Here is a 22,486-nt window from a genome sequence, read left to right on the forward strand (position 1 = left end):
TCGTAGCTGTTGTTGCATCCGTCATCATGGAGTCTTCACCTGTAAGAGGGCCATTAGAAGATAAAAAAGAAGGGCACCATACATTACCCCGACGAGGCGCACCCGGATCGCTGCTGAGACTCAAATCTAAGCAAAGGTTCGATGGGTTAGTCATTTTTCAAAGGTGTTCAAAGAAAAGAGGTGGATGGAGTTAAATCTCAAAGGGCCGGAGTCGATTTTCAAGAATGGGCAATCTTCAGAGTGTGTATGTTGGAGGTGATCGATACCTCTATAAAAAGCCAAGGCGCCACGACCACCGATTCAAAGAGCCGGATTTTCCTGCGTAAAGTTCGGCGACGATCTCTCGGCTTTTCAGAAACGCGTTCAACTTTGTCAAAAGATCTCTGACAAAGCTGAAAACACGTGGAGGCCATCATCGCAACTACACACTTTTGCCGACAAGCGTAAAGTTCGGCGACGATCTCTCGGCTTTTCAGAAAACGCGTTCAACTTTGTCAAAAGATCTCTGACAAAGCTGAAAACACGTGGAGGCCATCATCGCAACTACACACTTTTGCCGACAAGCGCAAAGTTCGGCGACGCTTTCTCTGCTTTTCAGAAAACGCGTGCAACTTTGTCAAAAGATCTCTGACAGAGCCGCATCCGCACTACTACGTGTCGTTCAGAAAGCGAAGGGGCGTCGTTCAGAAATCGAAGAGGCGTCGTTCAGAAATCGAAGAGGCGTCACTATTTCAAAAAGCCAGATTTGCGGGATCAAAATGTTTGTCGACAAGGGTAAAAGAACAGTACCACCACTTGCTATTGGGAAATCCCTACATATGTCGACCTTCATCTTTTATGGCAAGGCAGACCTGAAGAAAATGCCCAACTCTTCCTCACCTCTGAGGGCGCACTCCCAGCAAAGCCTTTCGAAATACTCAATTTTTTCTTCTTCCCCAAAGATGATACCAGATGCCTGGAGTATAGATGACCCAGGAGGAAACGGTAGATTGAAGCATGTGCTGATTCATTCACCGCTTCTTCAAAAGCAAAGGTATCTCATATCATCAAGGTCAAAAGCAAAAGTATCTCATATCATGCTCTTTCCCTGTCTTTTTCTTTGTCCTTGTTCTTACTCGCATGGCAAAGTGAAAGAAGCAATCAGCCGGCACTTGGAGTCAGTCTTCCGATCTGGGTCCGACTGCCTGGAATCTATTCCCTGGTTGCTTACCTAGCGTTGCTCTCGAGTAGTCATCTTCAACAGTTGATACACTTCCAGAGAAGGGACCACTTCTGCAAAAGGGGAGCAAGTAAGGCAAGTGAAAATGATACATTGAAGCATGCGGAGACAAGCAACAACTGCATATGCTGAGCTATCCTCTAACCCTCTTCAATACGAATTGGAAAGATTGAACAAAGAAACAGATAAAAGGGGTAAGCTCAGACCTTCGGAGGAAACCAAAAGACTCCTGCTGCCCAGTTCAAGAGTAGCACAAAGGAAAATCAACGATGGGAGGAAACCAGTTCAAGAATGAGCCTGTGGAATCATCAAGATCAAGCCTCAATGCAATCACCAAGGAGAAGAGGGAATTTACACTCCATAACCAGATTTGCGTCCCTAAACTCTTCTCTTTGTTAGTTACATTCTGCCATGTTTAGTATGTTTAAGTGCTTTTTGTGTGTTTACTTATGTTTTGTGTGAATCTATGCTTAAAACATTGAGGACAATGTTTGATTTAAGTGCGGGGGGGTAACTAAGTATGTTGATGCAAATTCGTTGAATTTTATCACCCATAACTTCAAGTGTTGTTCCTTGCTGTTTTAAAAATGTTTTTAAGTTGTTTTAGAGTGTTTTAGTATGTTTTGTTTTTATAACTCCGAAAATCACATAAAAATTTGAAAAACATGTTTTGAAAAGCCTAAAAAGAGTGTTTTGAGTCGTTTTTGTGTGTTTGTGTCTTAGGGTACCTTCCAACACAATGATAAGGATTGTAATTGCATGACTGTTAAAAAGAGTTATAAACATAGAGAAAAGTTTGATTTACTCTTGGTATATGCTTGGTTATAGTTATAATGTATGACTTCACATGCAATCATAAAAGAAAAATTCGTTTCTGTAACATGCTTGAAGGAAGGAACTCATAATAACGCTACATCCCTGTGAGACTTGAGCCTAAACGTTCTTTGGAGAGTTATAATCTGTGATTCTTTGTTTTCTAAAGTTGTTGAATGATCTCATTATTCCTTGCTTGGTTGCTACTTAGAATGCAATTGTATCATGATAGAACTAAATGCTAGACTTATATCCGTTTCATTCAAAGCATGACATTGAATTGCATAACATATATCAAGATGAAGTTGTGTAGTTGCCACCATAGCCAAATAGCCTTACTTCCCATATTTCGTATATGTTGTAAGATTTAACCCCGTTGAGCCTTGTTTAGCCCATGTTCTTTGCTAACCACATCACCTCTTACCTAGCCTAGAGTAGGACTTTCCTATACCCTTGTTCTTAAAGCATAGTGAGCATGACTTAAATGAATTCCTTTTGAGTTACATTATGCAAGAAAATGAGTGTGGGGGAGTAAAAGTTTTTTCTTAAGTTTATATGTATGTTTTGAGATTCAAAAGAAAAAGAAGAAGAAAAGAAAGAAAAGGAGTGAAAATAAGTAAGAATGAACTCACAAGCGTTGATGGTTGAAGAAAGGGTTCAAAAAAGTTGAATATGGCCCTAAGTTTTGTGTGATTCCCCCTTGGGTGATCAAAGTTAACTTCTGTGTTCTAAAGGGAATTCTAAGTGCCTAATTCAATACTTTGCTCACTATTGCTTTAAGAACGTTTGTTTACTCTACCTTTCTTTGTTAAACCATTACCCTTAGCCCCGTTACAACCCTCAACTTCTATCTTGAGTGTTATGTATTTCAATTGTGGAGTTTGAACTTGGTATGAGCATATGGTGTCACTGGTTCTCGCATCTAAGTAGTAGCATTCCATTCATGAGATCATATCTAAACATGCTTATTAACCCCAGAAATTGCTTCCTTTGAAATACATATATGTGAGTGTTCGTTTTTATGTTTACATCAATCTTCTCACATATAACTAGTTTAGGGTGTGTAGTCAGAAAATCTGAGTGAAAATTGAGTGCATATCTTGTAAGGAATTGAGCAAATTCTCTAAGGCATGTTACTACATTCAAAACATGGTTTTAAATGCTTAATTGTGAATTAGTATGTGGTGACTATGATTAAGTATGTACTTAAGTGTAAAGATAACCAAAATCTGTGGGAATGATGATTTTAACATGTCATGTGCATTGGAAATCCCTGAGGCAACGTTGGAAGGTTTAAGATTGTGTTTGGTTTGTTTCGTTTCGTTTTATTTTGTTTTTCTGTTTTGCTCGAGGACTAGCAAAAGCTAAGTGTGGGGGTATTTGATAGGAGCATATTCATGCGACTTAAATGGCTTGTTCTCGTACATTTACGTTATGTTTCTTTAGTTATTTTAGTCCTTTATGCTTCCTTTGTGTGTTTTCAGGATCATAAGATGTGTTTGTCGAAAGGATGCATTTTGGAGTAGTTTGGGGCATTAAATGGATTGCATATGCTTAACGCCAAGTAGATGGACGAAATTGAAGACCAAATTATCATCACCACCTATCATACAATTATACTCTTATCATCACCACATATCATTCACTTATCACTTAACATATCATTCACTTATCACTTATCATAATCATTCACTTATCACTTATCATAACCATACACTTATCAATTATCATACCCATAAATATCAACACATTTCAACCATTTAAACACATGCATTTCATCTCACATGCACACCCACCTCTTTCCACCTAATCCACATGTTTTCCCAACAATATAATTGAGCCAACACATGCACCCTTTAATCATTCACACCTTGCAACCACATGCATTCCCCTTTGCATTTTCAGCTTTCCAACCAACCAACCTAGTTGTCATTCCACATGCATTCCCTCTTTAATCATTCCTAGCTACCATTCACGTGCTCTCCCATCCATTCTCTCCCTATAAAACCATGCAATGCATTCATACAAACCATTCCATTCACCACAACACAACACACAACACAAACACCATTCCTTGCCGTGTATATAAGTTCCATTTTCTGCACATTTTTCTCCTCCATTGCATCCACTCCAACCACTCCCCATCCCTCCAAAACACTTCACACCACCCCAAAACCTATCCTTAGACCTTGTGCCGCAACAAAGAGGAAGAGAAGAGGGCCTAAACGTTCATACAATTCAAGTTTGAGTTGTTGGAATGTTTAGGTGTTTCTTTGATTTCAATGTTTAATTTCAATTCTCTTTGTCTTGTACGTATGAGGAACTAAACCCCCTTTAGCTAGGGGGTGATTCGAAACCATGTTTATGCTTCCAATATGAATTGATTACAATATGAGTTGATTACTTTTGGTTGGAATTTCATAAGTTGTGGATTCAATTTGTTTAACTGTTTGATTGATAACTTATTTATGTATGTTTATTGAGAGTGCACGCTTAATTTTCATGCATGAATATGACGCTAGAATATAAGTGAGTTTCACCTAATAGTTATGAACTTATATTCACAAGTAGTGGAGGTTGCTTATAAACAATCGCGTTAAATGAATTCTTGGCACTAGTTTCATGCTTTTCATAGTAACTAAGGCCTCGTCAACACTTATAGTTTTCATGATGCTTAATGATCTTTGATTGTATCTTTATTGTGCTGTTCACGTAAAGGACTTTTGGAGAATGTTGTGAATTGCGTTGCGCAAACCCATCCAATTCATTAACTTAAGGAGAACTTGACGGTTAATTTAAGCGGACCTAATTAACCCGGAGTGTTGAGTTTCATAATTTATCGAAAGACCAACTGAAAATCATCTTATATGCAAGTGTAACATGTGTGGAGAAGAACCCCTTAGCTATTCCATCATCCATATTTTCATCACATTCATATTTACATTTTGCCCTTAATTACAATTTGTCCATTTAGTTTAACTTCGTCCAAAACTCAATCCCCCTTTACTTTATTGTTTAATTTAGTTAAGAAATCAATTTAGTTTGTGTTTTTAAAAGTATTTTGAGTCTTTTGGTTTGTCTTAGTGTTTTAAAGTTAGTTTTGCATTCTTTGAGTCTAGTATAGTGTTTTAAACTTTATTTTACGTTTTTGAGTCAGTTTCCAAGTGATTTTGCAATCCCTCCTAATCCCCGGTCCAGAACGATCCCTACTTACATACTTACTACAATTGTCAAAAAGAGGGTTTAATTTGTGCGCGTATAAATTCCCGCATCAGGTCTAGTGCCTAGGCGGGATCTAGGCGGATTTAATTAAATATATTATATTTGTGTATCTATTTATACTTAAAATATATATGATTTCATCATAAATTACAAAGTCGAATGACATATATATTATGAGCTATTAGAACATAATGAAAACATGGGGAACAAGTATATAATGTGTGTTCCTTTAAGTATTCAAATAGTCTCTTACAATTTATTAAAAAAATAAAATGCAAAATGAAAGTTATCTATTTTCTATCTAAGTGAGTCACAACCTAGGCAGGTGTCTAGGCGGGTATGGGCAAGCTAAGAGGGTGCCTAGGTAGTTTAGGCGGGCGCCTCAGTAGGTCTAAGCATCATTTCTTAATTTTCAAACGCCTAGACATTAATCGAGGTGGTGGCCAACCACCAAACACCTACGCGAGGCCTCAACGACGTTAGGTGGGGATTTTTAAAATAGTGGTTTTTAGTTTTGAGCATTAAGCATTGTTCTTTACTTAACAACCTGTGTTCTTTATTAAAACTCTAGCCACAAAACTATGTTCATGCATTAAGCACCCAATCATTGAATAATAGGGTTGCATTGTTCTTCATGGTTTTGTTTTAATTTTGTGGTCAAGTTCTTTAAGTTTCAAATTTTTAAACTGACCCCTTTTTGGATTCTCGTCAGTTCCTTCTTTCAACTGTTTGACTGGAGAAATTGTCGTTCGTTGGATCCATATTTGATTTGATCATTATCATCATATCATTTGTATTCGTTGGTGGTGGTCTCGGTGCCATAAGGTAAAGAGTTCAGGAGAAGCTGCCATCTTGTGAAGACTATAGGCGACACCATTTCGGTGCTACAAGGTGATGAGCTCAAGAGAAGCTGCCACTTCATGAAAACCGAAGGAGTCCATCTTATGTAAGGCAAGGTTGCACAAAGGTATAAACTCCTTCGTAGATTAGGATCTAGGATTTGAGCCTGTGTGGATGATTTGTGGAGAGTCCCCGATTTTTTAACCCAGAGGTGGGTTTTTTCAGCCAAAAATTTCTTGCGTTTCTTGTCTCTTAAACTTGTCCACATATCTTACTTACTTGCATATGTTTCATGCATCCTATGAGTTGTTCCTTGATATGCGTTAGTTTACATTGCGTACTATGAGCAATGAACTGAATTGTTATTTATTAGGTTAACTTGTAGTGAACTAAGTTTGATTCTTAGATTTACATTTGATTAACTTACGGAATCAGTACTTGGTTGACTAATGTGTTTGACTAGTCAATCCAGCATACTTTGATTCATAATTGCTTTGTCAATGCTGTTTACATAATGAACTGATATGTATATAGGTTCAAGTTTAGGAATCATTATTGTGAAACTAATTTGGGCAGACTCTGATTAGTTGTACGTATTGGTCAGTTAGGATTTGTTCTTGCAACTGTTCTTTATATCACTGATTAACTTGTAACTAGTTGACTAGTTCATTTGACTAGTCTACTGTGCAAAGTTAAACTTTTATTTGCAGGATACTCCGCCTAGTACCAATTTCAACACCATTATCAACATATGTGCTTGGAGACTTCAACTCAATGACACAAGAAGATAATCCTTCACTTGAGCCATTTCCAATCTCAGTGATACTCACACCTTCATTTGTATTTGACCAAGGCATAGAAATGTGGACTGTCTCCATGATTTTCCAATTTAACATTGCTCATTCATCAAAGATATCACTTCTAGAGACAATGATCTTGTTACTCTTTAGATCCAAAACTCTGTAGCCCTTCTCTCTTGTCTCATACCCAACAAAACAACCTTTTGGCCTGTTTCATCTAACTTTTGCCTCTGTTGAGTTGGAATATGAGTAAAGCATACAAAACCAAACATTTTGAGATGTTTTACTCCTGGTTTCCTTCCACTGAACTCTTCAAAGGAAGTTTTATTCTCCAAAGCCTTGGTAGGACACCTATTTAAGAGATAGACAGCTATGCGCACTGCTTCACCCCAGAATTTGATAGGTAATCTCTTTTCATAAAGCATGATTCTTGCCATTTCTACAATAGTACAATTCTTCCTCTCAGCAATGCCATTTTTTTTTGGGCGTAAGCCATAGTTAATTTTTTTTTTTCAATACCAACATCCTCACAAAACTTCTCAAACTCCAATGAAGTATATTCACCTCCTCTGACTGTCATGTATCGGAAGAGAGAGAATCATACTCCCATTGTATCACCATCAATGGTACCGCTACCCCATTTTCATGACAATCAACTTACCACAATATATATATATATATATCGCTATCATACCGTATCACATATTCTAATGCATTTGATAGACAATAAAACATTTAAGTGTTTATTTTAGTGTCTGTTTATTGTCACTTTAGTAAAACAAAAAATCATGTTCAATTGACAGATTTTTTTATTGCCTTTTTATCATCCATAGAGTACCCTTTTCTTACCATTTTTTTAATTACAAAAACATCTTTACAGGGTTAAAGCATCTCCAAATGAGATGTCAAAATCCTAGGTGGAATGTCACTGTGCATATTTGACATCAAAAGTTTCTCCAACCAAAGTGTTAGTTGTTGACAGGATCTGAAGACCTTGTAATTTGGAGTCAAATTTGATATTAATGTCAAAGGAAACTTTTTGAAATATCATGTGAACTTATATGCATTTTTCAATTGTTATATATATTTAAAATTTTAAGCAATTTGTCATATCAACTTTTCAAAATTATTAATTTGTCATCTGACCTTAACACCGTTATATTTTCCATCCAATATAAATCATGTGCCTCACACATGATTTGTGTTCAAGATTATTTTAGTCATTTTAGCATCTTTTCACAAGTTTTTTACTTTTCCTTAGTACAAAGCAGCTGACACACCCCGACCGAAATCAGGGCATGCTGGCCGTCACGTGAGAGTGACATAACCATGTGAACAGTGCGAAAGCAAAAGATAATAATAAAAGTACGAATAAATAAAAACCAAACTACAAAACAGAGTAGTTAACATACAAGTGCAAGTGTAAGTGTGACAAACAATATTCAGAGCACCAAAAACCTAGTGCAGTCCAAAGGAACAAACACTAACTAAACACACCCAAAGGTGGTCCTACACAGGTGAAAATCTATCAGATACGCCGTGGATTCCTCGTAAGCCACCAAAAGAGCAAACCAAACTAGAACTTGGAGAAGCGCAAAACAGAAAGTGTGAGTGGGCAAAAACAAAGCTTTTCAAAATCATTTCATTATCAAAAGTTCTAACCCTTCGCCGTAAAACATGTATAGTTTCCCAGAAAATAGAATATACACATATATCGAAAACATCCTCAGAAATATGCCATGTCAAATGCCTCCACATAAAATGTAAGTAACCCAGGTAATGTCAATCAATGCAAATAACATGTCAGCCGGAGTCACCTAACGTGACCTGTACGGCTGAATCTAGAGCTCAAATCCCCAACTCACTAACTATACCTGCACACGAGTCGGAACCACCTAAAGTGGTCTATACGACAGGACTGGGTGTAAATAAATACGCTCAAGTGCTACGATCACGTGAAGACTGGGCGAATAATCGCGGGTCACCTACGAGTCGGAACCACCTATAGTGGTCTGTACGACAGGACTGTGCACCTAACTTGGATCCAAGATGAGCGTGTGGTGCGGGAGGTGAACATCACGTGAATGACTGTGCCCTAGTCTGGACGGGAGCATTAACACCGGGGGTGCAGGTTATGAGCTCTCTATGCATTTCACATAACCACTAATTTTCAGTCATAACCATAAACTTACCTGGCACTTACCTGTGTGTCCGCAGCACCAAACATACATATATGCAACTACTAATGCATAAATAAATAGGCAAACGCTATGCAAGACATTTAAAACATATAAACATTCCATTTCATTTTCTGGGAAAAACCACAAGTATATAGGTATATACGGAAAACCAAAAGCCCACTCACTGATATGTGGAAGGGTCGTAACCCCTTGTCTCGAGTGACTACGCTCGTCCTCATGATAGGTCTCACTTATATGCGAAACAACTATAAAAACGTCAATTTAAAGCACATAACCAAAATTAGATAATAACTTCTCATACAATGCTCAAATAGGGTGTGTGAATACACTAACGTGATCTACTCAACCTCACGAACATCCTCATATTTTTAAAATAATTTTTCGAAGCTCCACACGCCTGCGAGGGCACGGCCCTAAGCGCCCCCCACGCGTGGCCACGTGCCAGGCACACTGACAGTGTCAGTTAACGCCGTCAGAAATATTCCGTTAAATCCTAATAGATTCCGTTAAAACTAACTGACGGCGTCAGAATATTCCGTCCAAACTGATGAAATATTCCATCTTCTTCTCCGGTGAATCGCCGGTCGCCGGAAAATTGGGAATTTTTCAAATCTTCGTTTCTCACTCGTTTCTTCACCAATTTGTATAAAATTTGCACCAATGGAAAGCTGGAGATGAATAGAACAATGTTATACCTGTTTGAAATCTCAAAGATCACGGGATCATGCTGGAGAAATTTGAGAAAAATCGGCCAAACTTGCAACTCACGATCCCGACGTCCAAATCCTTCCAACGAACCACCCCGAGCTTCCTAAGGACCTCACTAAGCTTCCTAAAAGCTTCAAATTCCCTGAAAAAAAACATTTAACGTGTGCATGAACAGTGACCAAATCGGGGATTCCTGGTTCGACGTGAAATCGAATGATTCCTTACCTGAAATTGGTATGGTTGAACTCGTATGGTCCTCACGAACACAAAGGTATAATTTTCCACCTCGATCTGCAACGTTTTCACGGTTTTTGGGTCTTGTCCGTATGAAGAAAAAAGAAGAAGAGAGAGAGAGAGGTTCGAAATAGAGAGAGAGACATGGGAGAAGATGATGGGGATGAGGTGAATGTGTGGTCCAGATGCAACTGGCCAAACAACAAAACAACCACACAAATGGTAAATAACCACTAGGGGCAAAAACATCATTTCACACCTATGGTACGAATAATTCGGAACGTGCTGTCACAGCAGCCCCTTCTGTGGCTTTAGAAACCCTAAAGTTTTTTGTCAAATGTCAAATACAACTTAATAAAAGGGAAATGAAGTGTTAGAATGACCCAAATAACCCTAAACACAAGTCATGTGCGAGACACATGTTACACATGACTTATATTAGATGAAAAACTTAACAGAGCTATGATAAGATGACAAATTAATGATTTCGAAAAGTTGGTATGACACATTGCTTAAAATTTTAATTTATATGACAAATTGAAAATTGTGTACAAGTTCATATGACATTTCAAAAAATTTTCCTAATGTCAAATTTATTTTTAATTCATTTTAATAGTGAGTTCCATGTTCCACTAATATTTTAACCAATAAAATTTTATTTCAACATTTTTTTAATAACAATCATTTAAAACTCTATTTAAATAATAAAATAACATTTGACAATAAATACAAAATTTGACATAAGACTCCAGATTACTACATCAACTCAACTATAATCTTAGAGAATAAATTAGCCACGAATTTATCATTCACAAAATTCGAAATTAAATTGTAGTGGCCTTTGTGTAACTTTACTAACTTGCAGGTGCGTATTCATAGAGCGAATAGCGTTTCTCTACTTTGAAAACCTCCCTCCCTCTGTTTCTACGTTTACAGAATGGAAGTGGGAAGGTTACCAATCTCAGCATCTCTGAGAGGCAAACTGATATCAGCAGGCTACACCACTTTTGCTTCCCTCTCGTCTCTCTCCCACTCCGACCTTGCTCGAGGTAATCCCTCTCTCCGCTGTAAAATTTCCGTAATTTTTTTCAGTTGGGTTTGCGTCAGATCGATAGTGCCCGCCGAGTGTTCGACGAAATTACTCTTTGAGTTCTTAGCGCAATACTGCTTCATACTTTCTAGAGATTTTTCCAAGTACCGCTCTCCGCATGTCATACTATAAGTTGAGGAGATGATATATTTTTCTATTACACGGCCAGCGGCGGATGTAAGAAAAAATATTTGGATCACATGTAAATGTTCACAAACATTTCTTAGAGACATAATAACCATAAAATTTAAATCATAGTTATATAATCATATCATAACTTATGGAACCAATAACAATACAAGTTACAAATTATAATAGTCCATGACAAGTTCCAATATTTTGAAAACGTTCCATTATAGCTTCATTATCAAAGAAAGAAAAAACATTGCTCTCAATATAAACCATCATGTTATCACTCAACCATTGATTTCCCATTCGGTTACGCAATGGACTCTTCACAATATTTATGACAGAAAAGACTCTCAATCGAAACAGTAACAACCGAAAAAACCAAAGCAATGTAATTAGCATTTCACATGATTACTATTTTTTTTTTTTTCGGCTGTTGGTTTTTTTTATTTTATTAAACTATCTTCGCCTAAAATGATGTCGCTTTGGTCAAGTAATATTTTAAAAAGTATAATAAGAAGAGCACTTTTCTTTCAGTATTTTATCAAACTGTTGGAGGGCATGTATGAAACCAACTCCAATATCTTCAAAGGGGCAGCACCCAAGTTATCCGTGGGCAGGAGTTCAGGGGTCAGCTGGCCCCCCTTGCACCTTAGTCCATCCGCCACTGCACATGGCATGTGGAGTACCCGCTTAATTACCCTGCACTTTGAAAAGTTTCTCGATACTTTCGAGTTTCCATTTTGAAAGGGATATTCTTTGTTGTTATATGGACTGAACCAGTAGGAGTTCAAAGGTTCTTATGAAACAGTGCAGATGGTTCTAAATCCTACAACCGAGCACAATGACGTTCTAGGATTGATGTCATATAGCCGACCCCACTTAGTGGGATAAGGCTTTGTTGTTGTTGTTGTTGTATATGGGTTGAATTGGTTCTGGATGTCACCGCATTTAACAATGTAGTTTTGAAGATTTTTCTCTATGATTGCGTTATAAAGCTTAGTTTGACAATGGATTTTGTGTTACTTTTCTAATAAGCAGTATGTCATATATATTTTTTTTGGCCCTTTTTGTTTTTTTGATTAAGTTTTGAGATGTGATGGTTGAAGTTTTCTAGCATTCTTTCTTGTTGAACAGATCTGAAAATTCCAGAGAGTGAAGCTCTTGAAATCCTGAAGGCTGCATCGCTCGATTGTGGGTTGGACAAACCAGATAAAAGTAATGTTATTGTCAATGGTAATTGTTCCTTTCACCTAGACACATGTGTTAAATGTTCTCTTTCAAGATTGTTAAGCGAGAATATACAATTATACAATTAAACAAAGATTTGTCCAATCCTTCATCCAAATTGACAGTTTGACAAATATAACATGTCATATAAAATGCTATATACTAACTTCTCCATAAACAAGCTTTTCAGTTTTTTTTTTTTTTGTGTGTTTTTTGGTTCCAAAGTTAAGTGGAATGTCTTTATCCTTTTGGTCACCTTTACTGGCCTCATGGCTTCGGTAGGAAGCTCACAAGAGCCAATAAATTGACTTAACTGGTATCATTAACTACAGCTAAGAAGCTGGAGGTGGAGACACTATCTTTCTCTGTAACCAATGCCTTAAGCACCATTGTTTTGGGCGATCATATGGTTCTTCCTACATGATTCCCATGCGGGCAATGTATGATACATTGCACAAGACATGCACTTGTTAAATCTGTCAGCTAAATGTTATTTTGTCACCTATGGTTGATAGCTGTTTTAGCCATGAAATTGATGTAACTTCTACTTCCATACAGTAACCCTTAGTTAAGACAGGTCTGACAATTACTGGTCTCCTTCTTGCATACCATCACTGAGTCATATAATACTTTGATTACTTGTCATTTCTTCTCCATTTTTGTTATATTTTTTTTAGATCACGAGTGCAGCAATAATCACCGTGACTTTAGTCTTCATGTAACTATTTTGTGCTTTTGGATTTGTCTGTGTTTGTTTCTGCAACTTCAATCATTAATATTTACAGTACAACTTTTGGTTTCTATCTTAGTTTTTGGAACATTTACTTGAACATAAATCTTATGCCACCATTTTTGTATATTTTAAAAACTGAAGTTCACAAAGCAACTTTGTTCTGTCCCTTTTAGGTGCACAAACTGCTTGGGAAATGCTCCATGAAGAGCAGTCATTTCCACGCATCACTACGTCTTCTTCTGATCTAGATAACATCCTTGGTGGGGGAATTAATTGCAAAGAAGTTACTGAAATTGGTTTGCTATTTTCTTACCCTATTTTGGTGTAATGCATACGATACGGATGTCCATTTGTATGCCATCCATTTGTATGCTTTTGTCTGCATTCCATATCTATGAGCAGTGAGCAACAAACTGTAGCGAACTTTTATTTGGCCTGGAACTGATTTATTCTATTTTTTTTTTAAAATAAATAGGTGGGCTACCGGGAATCGGTAAAACACAGATGGGGTACATGCTTTCTTTACTCCAATTTTTCATTTCTGTTCATTTCATTAGTTTTCAAGGCAATTGAATGCATACTTTGCTTTCTAGGATTCAACTTGCCGTGAATGTGCAAATTCCAGTTGATTTGGGTGGCCTAGGTGGAAAGGCAGTATATGTCGGTCAGTGTCAACTTTTTGCTGTCTTTATTCTGTGTTTGACAACAATTTCCAGTTGCATCGGGTGTTTAGAATATGGTGCTTGTATGATACTTAGATACAGAAGGCAGCTTTATGGTGGAAAGGGCGCTACAAATTGCTAAAGCTTCCATTGTGGAAATGTCAAATTATACTGAGCTTTTGAAGAAGAAAAATCGAGTTTGCCAAGTTGATATTCAGCCGACTGATATCTTGGACAACATATTTTATTTCCGCATCTGCACTTATACAGAGCAAATTGCCTTGATAAATTACTTAGACAAATTCATCTTGGAGCATAAAGATGTAGGTACAGCATTACTATATTGATTTAGATTGTGCGTTAATACATCTTAGAGAATCATGTACGCGAGGAAGTTCCTTTGTTTGTATGAGCATTTGTGTGTGTGTGTGTGTGTGTGTGTGTGTGTTCTTTTTATTGATGAGTTAATTAGGCTTCTTGTGAATACTTTTATGTCATGCTTCGTTTTATATTATCTTTTTGACTGGTGTCCATTTGTTATGATTGTATGCATTGTATATTTGTCATCCCTGGAAGTACTAATTTTCTTCCGAATATTTTTCAGGTTAAGATTGTGATTGTTGATAGTGTTACTTTTCACTTCCGCCAAGATTTTGAGGACTTGGCTCTCAGGACTCGGTTACTTGGTGGAATGGCCTTAAAGTTGATGAACCTTGCAAAGAAATATAACCTGGCAGTAAGCATTAGTTTTCGTTCTTGAAAATAATTCTAGACTAGTTTACTCAATTTGAATGCAAGGGAAGAGACGTAAAATTTCAATATTTAATTTCTCTTTCTGTGATAAAACAGCTTCTGTGAAATGTATCAATATCATTTGACAAGTTTGTTAGGACTTAGGAAGATCTTGGATAGATCTACTATCAGCAACCAGAGCATGGTTGATATATTGACATTAGTATGTCTTGTGTTTCGTAGGTATATATAACTGGCTAATATGTTATTCTGAATTAGTGACTGAGCTACTCATTTGATTGCTATAGTCTCTGTGTGTGTGATATGGGTGTTTAATGCCCATCAGTGTCATTGACATAAACCTTATTATGCAGTCAACGGCTTGTGTGATATGTGAAATCTGCAACACAAATATATATAAATAGTGTTGTGGCCATGTATATCATGTATTACTGTGCTCTTCGGGTCGTACTTCTTGGGGCCATCCTAATTATTTTCTTCTTAATAAACCTCTGGTATTCTTGTTTTATTTAATTTAATTGTTCTTGTCAGGCTCCAATCTTTTGCCTCTTGTTTTATGTGGTAGGTTGTCATATTCAATCAAGCAACCACAAAGTATGTAGAAGGTTCATTCCAATTAAGTCTTGCACTCGGTAAGTTATATTCTCGGTTAGTTCCCACCTCGAATTTCAACACTCTGTTTGAATGGTCGATTATTAGTTTTCGTCAACACTTTGCATCTGTGAAAAGTCCCACAGAGCTTTTTGTTTCACTAGTTTCCATTGTCACTTTGCATCCCCGAAAGTTCATGAGAATTTGTTGTTTCATTGTACTGTCTAGGTGATAGCTGGTCGCATTGTTGCACCAATCGAGTCATATTGCATTGGAATGGTGATGAACGAAATGCGTACCTAGACAAGTCACCTTCTCTCCGATCAGCATCAGCTCCATTTTCTGTGACCAGTGAAGGAATTAGGAACTCTGCTTCAAACCATAAGCGGATCAAATTAATGTGAGATTTCAAATTGGACGAGGTTTGTTCATCCGTTTGTGTTTTTCTTTCTTCTTTGAGTAAATGGTCATTACTTTATTTATTCCGACAGTTATTAGAGATGAGATAAGAGAGGGGGGGGGGGGGGGGGGGGGGAAAGGGTACTATTTCATCTGTTTTTCTCTGGATCACCTTTTTGTACAAAAACATCAGTATGGCCCCCAAACGCGGAAGGTTCCTGAGTACTGGTTGTATACATCCGGTGATGAGGCAGATTTTTCGCCCAGACCACCGTATACTTTGCGGTGCCTTGACTATTTGGCGGAAAACATAGCCGCTATGCAGTGAAGTTTTATTTATATTAGATCGTTACGTTTTTATGGTACTGCCAAATCTCAATATTTACAGTAAGTACGTCAATGACAATAACCCGTTGATGTAAATGTCTCACAACGTATCAACAGTTGGCCAACGGTTCTCATCGTGTCAAAACAACTTTGTGAGGGTTGTCGGTAGTTATTGCTTGAACACAAGATCCCGAGTGTTACAAACTACTAGAGTTATGCCCATGCTCTAGAAAGAGACAAGTAAAAAACTGGGGAGTCGGTGGCGGATGCACGGAGGAACAAGAGGGGTCACTTGACCTCCTGAATATCCAAGCTCTCATGGAAGAAACTTGAATGACCCCTTGCAGGTTGAAGCTTTGCTTGTAGCATGGAGAGTGCCACAAGGCGTTTGAAGAGTTGCCCCTTACAAGCTTCAAAGGCTGGGATGGGATGTGCACCTTCCCAAATTTTTTAAATGGCATGACCAAAATTTGGGTGATTCCAATAAATAAAGAGTTCCAGTTCAGAGGCTCTAGTTTAAATATAAACTAGAAACATTTCCACAAATTTTGGTATCCATCCTGCCGTATTCAAGATTCGAATTTAAGATTTGTCATTTATAAGTAAAGAAAAATAAGACGGTACTAATACTAAGTGACATAAGTGAAATAAAAGTAATTAATTATATTTTTTTAACTGAATTAATTATTTTTGTTTAAATACAATGACCACGTGTGTAGAGTAGCAGTAGCAACAGCGAAGTGCTGCTTAATATTTTATTTTTTATAAGAAAATATGGGTTATTCTTCTTCACCTCCTATTCAATGTCGCTACATCATGTGCTGACATTACATATTTTGAAATAAAAAGATAAGATTATAATATAAGAAAAAGTTAGCATTGTCAAACATAAGATAACGTAAGAGTTGCAAATTTTGAACCGTGGAGGGAGTGGGGGGCATTGAATTTTGAAAGGCAAATATTCAACTCAAAGGAAATTAAAAATATAAAAAATAAGAAGTTATGGTTGGCTACTTAATACTACGATCAAGTAGTATTTCTATTCATCTGTAAATGAGAGGTTATATTCGATTCTCGTAAAAAAAGAATTTGAATCACATTATTACTAATTCATCGTAAAGTTAAGTTTACTTTGTAAAAAAAGTTAAAATATCATGTTTGTTTGTGATTGATATGAAAACACCATCTGGTCTGATGTCTCTCCCTCCTCACCAAACTCTTTCATCTTCCTTACTCTCCAACAACCGCCCCACCAATATTCACACAACCACAATCATTGGCTTTTCACCAACCTCCATTTCATACCATATCATGCTATACAATACCATACCATGCTTTTGTTTTTTTACCAAACAAGGACAAGCTCTACTATATCTTTGATCATATCATTTATAAACTCAATTGCTCACATTCTCCTTTCCTGTTAAAATAAAATGTTACCAATGTCTCACTCATTTACTCGCAAAATAAAATCCCCAAATAATTTGTCACCATAAAAATCCTAGCCATCGGACAAACCAATGTGATACATTCCTCCATCTATGAACAAGCTGGAGCAATCATAAAAAATTAATTTCCCACAATTCAAATTTATTAATTAAAAAAAAAAAAAAAACTAGTTGGTGGTTTCGTCACAGAAATCTACTTTTTTGGGGGGCTAGAAATGCTCTCTCTGACTACCATCATGTGATTCACTAGTACCAGGAATTGAATATAGCACATGACCTATAGAATACCGATTTAGAATTCATCTCCAACTACTGAACTACCACGGTTACGAAAACTTAAATTTGAAAAATACAAAAACAAATATTGTCACTTAATTTGCTTGTAGATAGTGTAAAAAAATGGAAGGCAGAGCATTTTCCTAACTCCTACCCTCAGTCAACGGCGGAGATCGGATCTCCCCTAAATCTGACGGTCAGCCCATCAGTCTACCTGTCCTCTTGTGTAGACGGGAAGCTCAAAGCCCCAGCTCTCCTATCTGATAAAACCAAAGAACCTCCAACAGCTCTCAGAGACTCTCTTTCTCTCTGAGCCATAGCCAGAACCACAGAGCAGCAGCAGAAACCATGACTTCGTCTACTTCCGTGACTCTGTCCCAGGCCCTCCTGGCCCGAGCCATTTCCCACCACGGCTCCAACTCCACCTCCGACCGGGTCTCCCTCTCCGCCACCCTCACGCTCCCCTCTTTCGCCGGCCTGAAATCTACATCTTCGTCGTCATCGCCGTCCTCTTCCCGCCTCTCACGCCGCCGGCTCGGTGCGATCCGGCCTGTCCGTGCCGCCGCGGTCGAGACTCTGGACAAGACCACAGAGACGTCGTTGGTGGAGAAGTCGGTGAACACGATCCGGTTCTTGGCGATTGACGCTGTGGAGAAGGCCAATTCGGGTCACCCTGGTTTGCCCATGGGATGTGCTCCGATGGGTCATATTCTCTACGACGAAATCATGAGGTACAACCCCAAGAACCCCTACTGGTTCAACCGTGACCGCTTCGTGTTGTCTGCTGGACACGGTTGTATGTTGCAGTATGCTCTGCTCCACCTTGCTGGATACGACAGTGTCAAGGTGGGTTTTTTCTGCTTCATTTTTCTGGGTGTTGTGAGTTTTGTGTGTTTGATTTGAAAATGGATTTGGGTTTTCTGAATTTGGATTGGAATTTGGTGTTTTTGGTGGAGAATTGAATCACTGCTGGAGAAATGTTTGAGCTTTGAGCTTAATTTTCTGATACTCTCTCTCTCTCTCTCTCTCTAGCTTTCTCTCTCTATACACGCATACACTATATTTGGTTCTGCAAGTTTGTTTTACTGCATGTATGTTTAGCATTTCCTTCTGCTTCTACTGAATGAGTGTATGATTATCGTTAGCTTTGTTAATGATCTTATTGATTTCGTATAATTGACTGAATGTTGGTTGTGAACTGGTGATTTGAATTTTAAATCCACGAGTAGGAGGAAGATTTGAAGAGTTTCCGTCAATGGGGAAGCAAGACCCCTGGACACCCTGAGAACTTTGAGACACCCGGTGTTGAAGTCACAACCGGTTAGGTTTTTATTAAGTAGTTCTGATTTTGATGGTTAATTTGATTACTCTTATTAAAAGAAGACACTTAATAGATTCAGCTGGTATTCTTATGATTATTTTCATTTTATGCAGGTCCTTTGGGGCAGGGTATTGCAAATGCTGTTGGTTTGGCCCTTGCTGAGAAGCACTTGGCTGCTCGTTACAACAAACCAGACAGTGAGATCGTTGACCACTACACGTAAGATAGCTACCTTAACGTTTGAACACTTGTTTTTTACCTTCTGCTGTTTTGATGTAAATCTTTAGCTTCGGTTTTGCTTAGCAGTTTTGGTGTTGTTTCAATGCAGATATTGTATATTGGGTGATGGTTGTCAAATGGAGGGTATTTCAAATGAAGCTGCTTCTCTTGCGGGGCATTGGGGACTTGGGAAGCTGATAGCCTTCTATGATGACAACCACATTTCCATTGATGGAGACACTGAGATTGCATTCACCGAAAGTGTTGACACTCGTTTTGAGGGTCTTGGGTGGCACGTTATCTGGGTGAAGAATGGAAACACTGGGTATGATGAGATTCGAGCTGCCATTAAGGAAGCAAAGGCTGTCACAGACAAACCCACATTGATTAAGGTCAGATATATGCTGCATTCTTTTTCGATTTTTGAGTACAGTTCATTTGGATGTGATAGGATGGAAAATCATTATTCTATTAAGTGTATTTATTCACTCAAAAAGTCTATATTTTGTGGTAATTATAGTACAAGTCAACCAATTTTGTCATTAAATCTTAGTAAGAGGGTATGCTACTTGTTTTCTAGGATGATTTAAAATGCCTTTTAGAGTTCAAAGGGAATATGGTTTATCCAATTTGTATTCTGGCATCATCTGCTGAAAGTGTTTTTTTCCCTTTCCCAGAACATGTCTATTTGCCAGGGTTCCTTTTTATTTGATATTAACCAATGTCGTGTTGAACCTTTGCATTTTTTTAGGTGACAACAACCATTGGTTTTGGATCCCCAAACAAAGCAAATTCATACAGTGTTCATGGTGCTGCACTTGGTTCCAAGGAAGTTGATGCTACCAGGAAGAACCTGGGATGGCCATATGAGCCTTTCCATGTGCCAGAGGATGTTAAAAGGTTAGGATCATTCCATTTTAATTTATATCTTTAATTAGTCTGTTAGCATTAGTTACAGATCATCTTGTCTGTTTTTATCTTAGTCACTGGAGCCGCCATACCACTGAAGGTGCTGCACTTGAAGCTGAATGGAATGCCAAGTTTGCAGAATATGAGAAGAAGTACGCAGAGGAAGCTGCAGAGCTGAACTCCATCATTAAGGGTGAGCTCCCTGCTGGTTGGGAAAAAGCACTACCGGTGAGTAGAACTGTCTTTAACTGCGCATCTTAGCTTATTTAAATAATTTATATGTGAGTTATTTGGAAATGTGCGCAAACATGTTGGGGAAAACATTCTGGATGGCATTGATATCACGCCCGTTTTTTTAGGGCTCTGCATTTGGTTGCTGTCTAGTTGTGGGGGGGGGGGGGGGGGTGGTGGTGGAACTAACTTTTTTTGATAAAACAATTTTGTATATTAACGTGTCTGTTTAAGATTGCATATGAAAGTCATCTTATAAGGTCTCTTGGTTGCAATTTTCCAGACTTACACTCCGGAGACCCCAGCTGATGCTACCCGAAATTTATCTCAAGCAAACCTTAATGCCCTTTCGAAGGTTCTCCCTGGCCTTATTGGAGGAAGTGCAGATCTTGCTTCCTCTAACATGACTTTACTGAAAAGTTTTGGAGACTTCCAGAAGAATACCCCAGAAGAGCGCAATGTAAGGTTTGGTGTAAGAGAGCATGGGATGGGAGCCATCTGCAACGGGATTGCCCTTCACAGCCCTGGCCTGATTCCATATTGTGCCACTTTCTTTGTTTTCACCGACTATATGAGAGCTGCCATAAGGATCTCTGCCTTGTCAGAGGCTGGAGTTATCTATGTTATGACCCATGATTCAATTGGGCTTGGAGAAGATGGACCAACCCATCAACCGATTGAGCACTTGGCAAGTTTCCGGGCAATGCCCAACATTTTGATGCTCCGCCCAGCTGATGGGAATGAGACTGCTGGGGCCTACAGAGTTGCAGTCCTTAACAGGAAGAGACCATCTATCCTTGCCCTCTCTCGACAAAAGTTGCCCAATCTTCCTGGAACTTCCATTGAGGGAGTCGAGAAGGGAGGCTACACAATATCAGACAACTCTTCCGGTAACAAGCCAGATGTTATTTTGATGGCAACTGGATCCGAGTTGGAAATTGTTGCCAAAGCGGGCGATGAGCTCAGAAAGGAAGGGAAGACTGTTAGAGTTGTCTCCTTTGTTTCTTGGGAACTCTTTGATGACCAATCAGATGCCTACAAGGAAAGTGTCTTGCCGGCTGAAGTAACAGCTAGGGTTAGCCTTGAGGCTGGATCAACATTCGGGTGGCACAAGATTGTTGGAAGCAAAGGAAAGGCAATTGGAATAGATAAATTTGGGGCAAGTGCACCAGCTGGAAAAATATACAAGGAGTACGGCATCACCGTTGAGGCAGTTGTTGCAGCAGCAAAAGAAGTTAGTAGCTAGATAACTCGTTGTTTTGCAGATTTCGTTTTGGTTGGAGATCATCATCAGGGTGAAGAGGCCATATTCTTGTGATTTATATCGCGGGTACGGTCCCTTTTGTTTCAAGAATAAAAACATTATTTTTCGCTTCGTTGCTTTTTATAAATTTGTCAAAGAAAGCAACATAGGTAAGAAAGAGAGGGTTAGGGTGTGACGATGCTTGCTCGTGCATTTTGTAACTCCTCTTGGACCAATCTTGAGTTTTGTAATGCTCTGTGGTTAAATTATTGAGTTTCACTTTCTCCATCTCACTTTTTTCACTTTGTAACTTAGAAAAGTATGGGACTGTCTCACACTTGGGGAAATTTACTAGAGCAAATTAATGAATTGGCCCAATTGGGGAGTAAAAAAATGGATGGGTGGCTAGAAACAGTTAGATGTTTGTCTCCAATCTCCATCATAAAAGTGGTTTTGTGAGTATTCTTAAGTGGATTGGATAGGAACGGAATTGGATACCCTCCTGAGCAAATGGTGGTAATCCTCATGATCCATTAATACGGACCATTGGATTTTGATCCAACGGTTACAAACAGGGAGTCATTCTAAAAGTTATAATAATTGTACCCGTTGGATCAAAATCCAACGGCCTGTGTTATTGGGTCATGAGGATCCCCACCATTTGCTCAGGAGGGGATCCAATTCCGATAGGAACAACGTTTAGAACATCGAGATCGGTGCGAGTTTCTTTGATATTTAACAGATAAGTCAGATATATCAACGATATCAATTGATTTCATCCTAAACTTAAGAATTTCTCCGATACAAGGTGAAGTTAACTTCACCCCTCATTTTCATATCTTTTCCTAATTTTTTGGAATTTTTTACGAAAATATGAATAGTATTTAA

General features: G+C 38.2%; 2 protein-coding genes across 5 annotated transcripts; both read left to right on the forward strand.

The window, feature by feature from the left end:
- Positions 1 to 10,829: 10,829 nt before the first annotated feature.
- RAD51C (RAS associated with diabetes protein 51C) lies at positions 10,830 to 15,989 on the forward strand. 4 transcript variants are annotated; one of them, XM_068474783.2, is made up of 9 exons: positions 10,830 to 11,086; positions 12,394 to 12,492; positions 13,393 to 13,515; positions 13,695 to 13,728; positions 13,813 to 13,883; positions 13,978 to 14,204; positions 14,486 to 14,617; positions 15,200 to 15,266; positions 15,454 to 15,989. In XM_068474783.2, the coding sequence occupies exons 1-9, from the start codon at positions 10,975 to 10,977 to the stop codon at positions 15,627 to 15,629; spliced, it is 1,041 nt and encodes a 346-aa protein (XP_068330884.2). In that variant the 5' UTR covers positions 10,830 to 10,974; the 3' UTR covers positions 15,630 to 15,989. The 4 variants fall into 4 exon arrangements, with proteins under 4 accessions (XP_068330884.2, XP_088552359.1, XP_088552360.1 ...); XM_088696233.1 differs by having other exon boundaries at positions 10,857 to 11,086; positions 13,393 to 13,479; XM_088696234.1 differs by having other exon boundaries at positions 10,857 to 11,086; positions 12,394 to 12,474; positions 13,393 to 13,479.
- Positions 15,990 to 17,781: 1,792 nt separating this feature from the next.
- Positions 17,782 to 21,886, forward strand: LOC137733312 (transketolase, chloroplastic-like). The gene is made up of 7 exons (XM_088698051.1): positions 17,782 to 18,521; positions 18,905 to 18,995; positions 19,110 to 19,215; positions 19,325 to 19,607; positions 19,967 to 20,115; positions 20,199 to 20,352; positions 20,639 to 21,886. Exons 1-7 carry the CDS (start codon positions 18,024 to 18,026, stop codon positions 21,599 to 21,601), a joined length of 2,244 nt encoding a protein of 747 aa, XP_088554177.1. The 5' UTR covers positions 17,782 to 18,023; the 3' UTR covers positions 21,602 to 21,886.
- Positions 21,887 to 22,486: the final 600 nt, after the last annotated feature.

The sequence above is a fragment of the Pyrus communis genome, chromosome 7 (genome assembly GCF_041283825.1).
Source record: "Pyrus communis isolate YQ-2024b chromosome 7, ASM4128382v1, whole genome shotgun sequence".
NCBI classification, from domain to species: Eukaryota; Viridiplantae; Streptophyta; class Magnoliopsida; order Rosales; family Rosaceae; genus Pyrus; species Pyrus communis.

Bases quoted from the DNA above. Each gene is read 5' to 3' on its own strand.
- RAD51C (XM_068474783.2), top strand. From the start codon at position 10,975: ATGGAAGTGGGAAGGTTACCAATCTCAGCATCTCTGAGAGGCAAACTG. The intron at 13,884-13,977 runs GTCAGTGTCAAC...TATGATACTTAG, and splicing joins TGGAAAGGCAGTATATGTCG to ATACAGAAGGCAGCTTTATG. The intron at 15,267-15,453 runs GTAAGTTATATT...TGTACTGTCTAG, and splicing joins CCAATTAAGTCTTGCACTCG to GTGATAGCTGGTCGCATTGT.
- LOC137733312 (XM_088698051.1), top strand. From the start codon at position 18,024: ATGACTTCGTCTACTTCCGTGACTCTGTCCCAGGCCCTCCTGGCCCGA. The intron at 19,608-19,966 runs GTCAGATATATG...GCATTTTTTTAG, and splicing joins ACAAACCCACATTGATTAAG to GTGACAACAACCATTGGTTT. The intron at 20,353-20,638 runs GTGAGTAGAACT...GCAATTTTCCAG, and splicing joins GTTGGGAAAAAGCACTACCG to ACTTACACTCCGGAGACCCC.